This window comes from Rhincodon typus, chromosome 37 (genome assembly GCF_021869965.1).
Source record: "Rhincodon typus isolate 14 chromosome 37, sRhiTyp1.1, whole genome shotgun sequence".
NCBI lineage: Eukaryota > Metazoa > Chordata > Chondrichthyes > Orectolobiformes > Rhincodontidae > Rhincodon > Rhincodon typus.
Genome location: NC_063368.1, coordinates 13,640,536 through 13,650,492, shown reverse-complemented (window position 1 = coordinate 13,650,492; position 9,957 = coordinate 13,640,536). Strand labels below are relative to the sequence as shown.

At 42.6% G+C, this 9,957-nt stretch overlaps 1 protein-coding gene across 3 annotated transcripts in view; it reads left to right on the top strand.

Moving 5' to 3' along the window:
* The window catches only part of LOC125487151 (ETS-related transcription factor Elf-5-like), a 33,064-nt gene that overhangs the window by 1,755 nt on the left and 21,352 nt on the right, over positions 1-9,957 (top strand). For 2 of the 3 annotated variants that reach the window (XM_048617476.1, XM_048617474.1), the window contains exon 1: positions 6,412-6,766. In XM_048617476.1, coding sequence (XP_048473433.1) covers positions 6,682-6,766 — 85 coding nt within the window. In that variant the 5' untranslated portion in view covers positions 6,412-6,681. Of the gene's footprint in view, positions 1-6,183; positions 6,329-6,411; positions 6,767-9,957 lie in introns of those variants that run through there. The other variant, XM_048617475.1, reaches the window with a different exon arrangement.

The following is a 9,957-nucleotide window of genomic DNA, read 5'->3' as shown; positions in this document are numbered from 1 at the left end:
ATTGCTGTCCGGTTCATGTCAGAAGGCAGTGTGACACAAGGACAGATGTAACACAAAGAATTGTGAATGCCAGAGATGTGCAACAAAAACAGAAATTTCCGGTGAAACTCAGTAGATCTGGCAGCAGGTGTGGGAAGAAAGTCAGTTCTGATGAAGAGTCTTTCTACAGATGCTGCCAGACCTGCTGAGTTTCACCAGCAATTTCTGTTTTTGATGAGGATGGATGTGTTGGTTGCAGCATGGGGCAAGTCAGGTGATGAAGCTTTCGGGAATAGATTTAATCACAATTGGCACCCCTATCCCTGCCTCAGCAGTGCAATTTTCTCCCTCAACCCAACAGATATTTTGAATTAACCTATTCAGATGTGCTATGACTCCTCTGGAGCAGTTGGGATTTGAACCCAGGTGCTCCAGCGCACAGGTGGGGACATTGCAACTGAACCACAAGAGCCCTTTAAAACCCTATATACTGTATTTCTCACCAACTTTAAGACATTAAAATCTTTTACAAAACTTTTGGACATCTATTCTGATAGCTCCTATTGTGATTCAGTGCCAAATTTCATTTCATCCAACTACTGTGAAGTGTGTGTTTTTCTTCATTAAATCTGTTTTTAATTGAAAGACTGGCATTTATGAAGTACTTTTCACAATTCCTGAGTTATGAAAGGGCTGACTTCCAATGAAGTGTTGGTAGCACCCATGATAGATGTGTGTTCAGGACAGTTTTGCCCACAGAAAATCTGTTGATTGGTTTTTCAATCAAAGGCTGCTTGGCATTCTATTGACCATTCCACTTTTGTCTGTTTTTGTAACAAATGTGTGAGCGGTACATCTATTGTGCTGAAGTTAGGCACAAATTTCCTAAAAAACCCACATATTCCTAAAAAGTCCATGATTTCCCATTGAGTTTTGGGAATGGAGAATTCTATCAGCGCCTTCACTTCTGCTTTCTTAGCAACACTTGCCCTTGTTCTATGATATGTTCTAGGTAAGTTACTCTTGCATTTGCAACTTCACTTTTACTTAGATTTATTACTAAGCCAGCTAATTGCAATTGCTTACACATGTGCTCTAATTGTTTTACACGTTCTTCCTGTGCATTACTGTAAATTATAACATTAGTAAGTTAGGTACTTCAGCTACAACCTGATTCATAAGTTTTTGGAATATAACTAGGGCATTTTTAAACCTACAGGGCATGACTGGACATTGATATAAGCCATTTGGTATGACAAAGTTAGATCTCCTTAGTCCTTGATGTTAACATAGTTGCCACTACCTCTTCAATAGATCAATTTTAGAAAGAAATGAGGTACTTCTGACTCTGTCAATACAAGCATCTAATGAAGGAATTGAGTCTTGCTATAATTTTGGACAATAATCCTGAACAATCTACTAAAACTCAACTGAATGGTTCTTCAAGAACAGGTATGGGTACTAAAGAAGCTGGTTTAAACTCTGCTTTCTCTTCACAGAAGACTGCCAGACCTGCTGAGTTTCTCCTGCAATTTCTGTTTTTGTTTCAAATTTCCAGCAGTTCTTTGTTTTAATTTTGTTGAATCTTAAAGTCAGAAGTCACATGACACCAGGTTATAGACCAATAGGCTTGATTTCAATTAAATCTGTTGGACTATAACCTGGTGTTGTGTGACTTCTGAGCTTGTCCAGCCCATTCCAACACCAGCACCTCCACATCATGTTTAATCATATGTTGAGGCTTTCGGGGGGAATGGTAAATGTTACAGAATTGCCCTACTTCTTATGAAGTCTGGGCCAGATAAAATGCTGATTTTATTGATGGTCGAGTTTTTCTGCATTAGGAATCTCATGAGCTACTCGCAACATCTTACAATACCTGAGTGGTACCACTACCCAATGAACAATCATCCATTCTTTGTCTGCAAGCCTGTGAGGATGTCTCCACTTCCTTGTGAGCACTCTGTTTTTAATGTAATAGCACTCCAGAACTCCTTCAGCCTCAGCCTCAGTACAAGTAACCTCAGCTAACTTATTTAACACAGGATTTACTTTCCGAGCCTTAAGTAACAAAGACATACCAAATACTTCTTTTGTATTACCCATATGCAAACTATTAAAAAATGTTAAATTTAACATGTCAGCTTTGATGTGATTAGAAGATAGTCATCACAAATCTACATGAAGGACAAAGATTTTCAGTTCGTTGAGCAGATTGATGGCTCACCCGTAAAAGAACCATTCAACTTTTCATTCTATTGTGACAAATGGAATGAAAATGGGGTGGTTTCTACAATGTGCAAGCAACCAATCAGCCAGATTACTAGCTATTCATTAAAAATGTTGGGTTGATTTAAACTTCAAAGTTCCTTTTCATTTACAATTTGCAAGTTGTAAATATCATTGAATAGCTGACTACTTCATAACTTGCACATTGATGCAATGGTGCATTCCTACAATGATAATCATAGAGTCATACAGCATGGAAACAGACCCTTCAGTCCAACGAGTCCATGCCTTCCATAATCCCAAACTAAACTAGTTCCACCGGCCTGTTCCTGGCACGTATCCCTTCAAACCTTTCCTATTCATGTACTTATCTGAATGCCTTTTAAACATTGTAATTTTATCCACATCCTCCATTTTCTCAAGAAATTCATTCCTCTGTGTAAAAAATTTGCCTCTCATGCCTTTTTTAAATCCCTCTCCTCTCACCTTAAAAATGTGTCCCCTAGTCTTGAAATCCCCCACCCTAGGGAAAGGACAACTAACATTAATCAGGGTGGTTGAGTAGGCATTTAGCACGCTTTCCTTCATTGCTCAGACCTTTGAGTAAAGGAGTTGGGACGTCATGTTGAGGTTGTACAGGACGTTGGTGAGGCCTCTTCTGGTGTGCTGTGTCCAGTCCTGATCACCCTGCCATAGGAAGGATTTTATTAAGCTGGAGAGGGTTCAGAAAAGATTTACCAGGATGTTGCAAGGAATGGGGGGTTTGAGATATAAAATATACTGGAAAGGCTGGGACTTTTTTCACTGGAGCATAGGGGTTGAGGGGTGACCTTATTGAGATTTATAAAAACATGAGGGGCATAGATAAGGTGAATAGCAAGGGTCTTTTCCCTAGGATGGGGGATTTCAAGACTAGGGAGTGTATTTTTAAGGTGAGAGGAGAAAGATTTAAAAAGGAACGAAGGGCAACCATTTTACACAGAGAGTGGTTCTTGCCTGGAATGAACTACCAGAGAAAGTAGTACATACAGGGGTGTACAGGCATTGCCACCTAGGGTGGGGAATTTCAAGGCTAGGGGACATATTTTTAAGGTGAGAGGAGAGAGATTTAAAAAAGACATGGGGGCCAATTTTTTACACAGAGAGCGGTTTGCGTGCGGAATGAACTCTCTGAGGAAGTGGTGGATGCGGGTACAATTACAACGTTTAAAAGACATTGGATAAGTTTATGAATAGGAAAGGTTTAGAAGGATATGGGCCATGCACAGGCAGGTGGGACTAGTTTGGTTTGGGAGCATGGTCAGTGTGAACTGGTTAGACCGAAGAGAATGTATCTGTGCTGTATGACTCTTGGTCTTGGGATGCGGTAGGGGCGGGGAGATTTTGAAGCTTGTGAAATACACATTGATACAATTGGGCTGCAGGGTTCCCAAGCGGAATATGAGTTGCTGTTCATATTCTGCTTGGGAACCCTGCAGCCCAATGGTATCAATGTGGATTTCACAAGCTTCAGTATCTCCCCTCCCCCTACCGCATCCCAAGACCAGTCCAGCTCGTCCCCGCCTCCCTAACCTGTTCTTCCTCCCACCTATACCCTCCTCCCATCTCAAGCTGCACCTCCATCTCCTACCGACTAACCTCATCCCGCCCCCTTGACCTGTCCGTCCTCCCTGGACTGACCTATCCCCTCCCTAACTCCCCACCTACACTCACCTTTACTGGCCCCATCCCCACCTCTTCGACCTGTTTGTTTCCTCTCCACCTATCCTCTCCTCTATCCATCTTCTATCCGCCTCCCACTCTCTCCCTATTTATTTCAGAACCTCCTTCCCCTCCCCCTTTTCTGATGAAGGGTCTAGGCCTGAAATGTCAGCCTTTCTGCTCCTATGATGCTGCTTGGCCTGCTGTGTTCATCCAGCCCTGCACCTTGTTGTCTCAGATTCTCCAGCATCTGCAGTTCCTACTATCTCTGCCTGTGGAAATGGTTTTTTTGTTCAGCTATTGGGTGATATTTACACAAGATGGAAAAATACCTGGAACTTATCCTTGTAATGGTTCTGCCTCTTTAACCTTCACACACTGATGCTGTCTTTCTTTTGCTGGTTGCAAATTTGCCCTTTCACTGTCTTTAAAGGTGTTTATTCCTTCTTTGGCAGGATTTTCAGTGAAAGGTGAGTGGATAGCAGCAGCTAGCTCTTACCCGAGACTTTCCGGTACCTCCACACAAGAAAGATTTTCTGAAGCTTTGTCTTTGTAGGCTTGGTGGGTTCTTTGCACTGTTGCACACAAGCTATGGTAAACTGGCCAGGAGCCAATCAGAATGCAGTTGTCAAGCAATTTTCCTTCAGTACAGAACCCACAGTGTTGGATTCTGCCCTCACTAGTCCAGGAAAAACACATCATTGTCTAAAACTTACAATGTGCTGCAGTAAACACCATGTTTATAGCCAATTCTTTACACGGTCATCTTGGCTTAAAGCAGTATCTTCCGTTCATTTTAGTCCACAGTCTAAACACAAAAGAAAGGAAAAAAGGATGTTAGGTGCTGACTGCGGCACCAAGGGTGGGCCTGGTCACTGTGGCCACCAAACACTGACCACCAACTCGCCAAGATTGAGCAGACCATGATGATGTCCCAAGGTCCCCAGGTTAAAGCAAGTCACATGCAGGTCTCTACCAGGGTAAGCTTTTGACCGTGAGTAGATATCATCCTTGAATCAAGTGAAGATGAATGTTTGCCATGGATACCCAGAGACTGGGAAAAATCACTGAAAACAGCAAGAAAATACAAAGCAAAAAAAAAGTCCAATCAGCCCATAAAGCATGACCCAAGGGGAGATGATGGCTTTGTGGTATTATTACTGGACCATTAATGGAGAAACTCAGCAGGTCTGGCAGCATCTGTTGAGATAACGTTCTGGGAACCTAGGTTCAAATCCCACCACTGTAGATAGTGGAATTCAAATTCAATAAAACAAATCTGTAATTAAGAGTCTAATGATGCCCATGAAACCATTGTCGATTGTTGGGAGAAAGACCCATCTAGTTCACTAATTTCCTTTATTGGAGGAAACTGCCATCCTTACCTGTTCTGGCCTACACATGATTCCGGACCCATAGCAAGATGGTTGACTCTTAATTGTGATAAATGTTGGCTTGGCCAGTGATGTCAACATCTGTGAATGAATTTTTAAAAAGTCTGGCAGCATCTGTTGAGAGAAAATCAGAGTTAATGTTTCGAGTCCAATGAATCTTCATCACTGGAGTCAAAATGTTAACTCTTCCTCTCTCCACAGATGCTGCCAGACCTGCTGAGTTTCTCCAGCACTCTCTGCATTTGTTTCATGTTTCCAGCATTTGCAGTTCTTTGTGTTTATTTTTATGCTTCAACTTAATTGTGTGGGTGAATTTTCTTCCATACATATCATTGGCCCCCAACTTTAGGGAATATTCACTTTCGTCTCCCCTTCGCCCCTCCAGAGGAAAAAAAAATCTGCTGTTAAACATCTCTGTAACTCTCAGTCTCACTTTCACTGAAAACTAGGTGAGAGAGTTCTGAAGAAGGGTCACCAGACTCAAAACATTAACTCTGCTTTCTCTCCATAGATGCTGCCAGACCCGCCGAGCTTCTTCAACAATTTTTGTGTTGGAGAAAATAAACTGTAGTTTCACTTAATGACCTCTAGTAGTCAGGTACTGTCCCTGTTCACATTTCATTGAGGGAGTTAAATGAAGATTAAAACCTAGATAGAGTCTGAATTATATATAGCTTAAGGAAAGAGCTGGTATGATTGGCTAAATGGCCTTTTGAGCCGTGTCACTTTTGGCAACCTAATCAAGTTGACTTTCTGTTGGGAGGTGAATTTACCCCACCCATGAGACAGCACTGTTGTCACTAATCAGAGCCAAAGAAAGACCAAGAACAGTCTGAATAAAATTGCATTTTATTTCTCTCTTTACAATCTTACCCACCAGCTTCCTCCTCAGTGGTGGACATTGATTGCCAGGACCATGCCAACAGCTTTCCCCTCAAGTGACGCTCACAAAATTGAATGCTAAGTGGTGGCATCATGTTGCCAGGACAGGAATGACAGGGATGTTAAACCTGTTCCTAGTAAAGGTGAGTTGGAATTGGTCCACAAATACCTCAGCCTTACAGGAAAAAAAATCTACTAAAACCTGAAACATATGCTTTATTCTCTCTCTCTCTCTCTCCCTCTCTCTGTCTTTCCTACCCACAAGCACAAATAAACATAGACGCTCGTCAATCTATCCTGGTCACCCATGCTGTGAGGATATTCCCAAAGCTTTTGACGATTGTCACCCAGAGATCAGGTCTTGGCACCCAGAAGCCCATTTTTTTTCTTCCTGCGTCTCCTGTGGAACGAGTTAGAGTTGAATTCTGCCTGTTGTGTTCTCTTGATCTCACGGGACTGTGAACCTGTGTGGGCTGGGACCACCTGAGAAGCTGAAATGTATTTCCAACAGCCACCAGTGATCCCCATTCACTGCAAACTGGGGGATTATGACAATATCGCCACCACAACCAACGGAACAGGTAAACCAACTAGTATTTCTTTTATACAACCAAATATCTGTGGGCTCTGGAGATCTGAAAGAAAAATAGAAATTGCTGGAGAAACTCGGCAGGTCTGGCAGCATCTGTGGAGAGAGAAACAGTGTTAACGTTTCTGGTTGTTACTTCAATGGTTGTAATGCATTTTTAGGTTGTCTTGACATTTTATATAAATTCAAGTTCTTTAAATAAATTACTGAGGTCAATAGTTATGCTCAACTTAAATCTTAAATTTGAATGAAATAGCTTTCATTATTCATTGAAGGATGAAGGTATCTCTGGCAATGATTGCATAAATGCTGTCCCCACCACACTTCAAGTCAGCTCTGATGAAGAGTCACCTAGACTCAAAACATTAGCTCACTCTCTCTCCACGGATGCTGCCTGACCTGCTGTGATTTCCAGCATTTTTTGTTTTCAGTTGCCCTACCTTAATTACTCTCCAACTCAGCAGCTTGCTAGGCTGCATCAGAAGGCAGTTAAACACTCAGCCAAATTGCTGGAAGTCTGGAGCCAAAGTTAAGCTGAACCAAGAAAGGGTGGCAGATTTCATTCCCTCAAGGACCTTAGTAAAGCAGATAGGTTTCGTTAGTGAAGCAGATAGGTTGCTATAACTATCAATGAGTGCTCCACAGTCACTGTTAATGAGACTAGATTTATATTACTGATCTGAAAAATATTACAGTTCTGAAGAAATCATATTGGACTCAAAACATTAACCCTGCTTCTCTTCCTACAAATGCTGACACACCTGTTGAGTTTCTTCAGCATTCTCTGTTTAGTTTGTATTTCAAGTTTTATTTTTAAATTAGAAACTGAAATTTATTAAATCAGATTCTATTAGTTGCAATGGTGGGATTTAAACTCTCACCATGACACATAAACTTGATCATCATGGTTGCTGAGTCAACCACATTACCACTGACTCCTTCGCTATCTTAGTTGACTACACTGGGCAGCCAGACCTCTATGAACAAGGAAGTGAAGGTCATATCCTGATGTGAAGCCAACCACCGTAACTCTGGCCAACTGCCGGTGAAAATCGGTTTTAAATCCACTGCTTAGACAGAAATGCAAACACCTAGTTTGCATGTGCTGATAGAAAGGGAGGCCTGATTCAGAACCAGTCCTCACGAGAGCAAGAAAAGATGATGGTCAGATCCCAATATGTAAGAGAGGTATTAGTCATGACGTTTTTATTTACAGACCACTGCAAGTGACTTTGTAAAATACGACAGACTTTAATGAGGTACACAGTGTGTGCCCAGTAAATTGAGTGAACTCTGTAGCTGTTCAGTGATCCACTTCCAAATCATTGCCTCTCTTGCAATATACTGCACCTGTTTTCTCCTTACTTGTTCAGCATCGCTGGCAAGGCCAGCATTTATTGGAATGAAGTAGGGGAGGTGAGCCACTGGAGTCGTGGTAACATCACCAGACCAGTAATCCAGAGACCCAGGTGAAGGGTCTGGGACATGTGTTTGGAAATCCTACCACTGCAGTTGGTGAAATTTGAATTCAATAAAAAGCAAGCTTAATGTAACCATTGTCAATTGTTGTAAAACCCCATTTGGTTTGCTAATCACCTTTCAGGAAGAAAAGTTTGTTGTACTCACTCAGTCTGGCCTGGATGTGACTCCAGATCTACTGCCACATGGTTGACTCTCAACTACCCTTTGGGCAAGACAGTGATGTTTGAATCCCATGAATTAATTTTAAAATAAAAGGTTGTGGTGATGAGTTGCTGTCTTCAATCACTGCAGTTCCTGGGGTGTTGAGACAGCCAGAGCACTGAGAGGCAGATGTCGGATTGTAACCCAGGAACAGTGATGTCGTCAGGATGGTACACACTTTGCTGATGTTCCCATGCATCTGCTGCCCTTGTCCTTCTATGTCAGAGCCCCCCCTAGAGCATGGATCAGGACCCCATCTGGGGTCACAAGTTGAAATTTTAAAGCCAGGAGCCCTGAGGCAGAATGGTGCTGAGAAGCTCTGCCAAAGTTGTAATAGCTGTACAGCTGTGTTCCTGCCCTCCCTGAGGAATCACAGCAACCTTCAATAAAAAAAAAATTCAACAAAAAATGTCTGGAATGAAGAGTCTAACGATGACTGTTGAAAGAACTCATCTGGTTCACTAACGTCCTTTAGGGATGGAAACTGCCATCCTTACCACGTCTGGTCTACATGTGATTCCAGACCCATAGCAATGTGTTTGACTCTGAACTGCCCTCTGGGGAAATTAGGCATGGGCAGTAAACGCTGGTCTGGCCAGCAACTCCTTCATCCTGTGCATGAATTAAAAAAGCCTCAAAACGGGGTCACAGAAGAAATTAAGTTTGGGAAACACTGTTCAGGTTGATAGACATTAGAAGGCGACAGCAGAACAATCTGGGTGAGTTGCTTCAGTGTACCTTGTAGATGGAGTGAGTCAGAGGTGAAGGGAGTGAATGATGGATGGAGTGCCAATCAAGTGAGCTGCTTTGTCCCAGATAGTGTTGAGTTTACATGAAAAGATCACAACATGGTTTCTGGTTCAAAATTTTGTCTCCTATTTTCTGACATACCAAAGAATTATTTCCAATTGATATCCTACTGCCCCATAAAAACACCTAGTTGGGGCACTTTTCTCAAGTAAAGGGAAGACTGACGGGGCCCCGATGGCAGTCTTTATGATCATGAAAGGGTTTGAATGTGTAGATCTGGAGAAAATGTTTCCATTTGAAAGTGAGAACAGAATTAAGGCCTCATAAAAATATTGATAAATCAAACTGGAATTCAGGAGATAGTAGGAACTGCAGATGCTGGAGAATCCGAGACAACAAGGTGCAGGGCTGGATGAACACAGCAGGCCAAGCAGCATCATAGCAGCAGAGAGGCTGACGTTTCAGGCCTAGACCCTTCATCAGAAAAGGGGGAGGGGAAAGGGGTTTTGAAATAAATAGGGAGAGAGTGGGAGGCGGATAGAAGAGGGATAGAGGAGAGGATAGGTGGAGAGGAAACAAACAGGTCGAAGAGGCGGGGATGGAGCCAGTAAAGGTGAGTGTAGGTAGGGAGTTAGGAAGGGGATAGGTCAGTCCAGGGAGGACGGACAGGTCAAGAGGGCGGGATGAGGTTAGTCGGTAGGAGATGGAGGTGCGGCTTGAGGTGGAAGGAGGGGATAGGTGGGAGGAAGA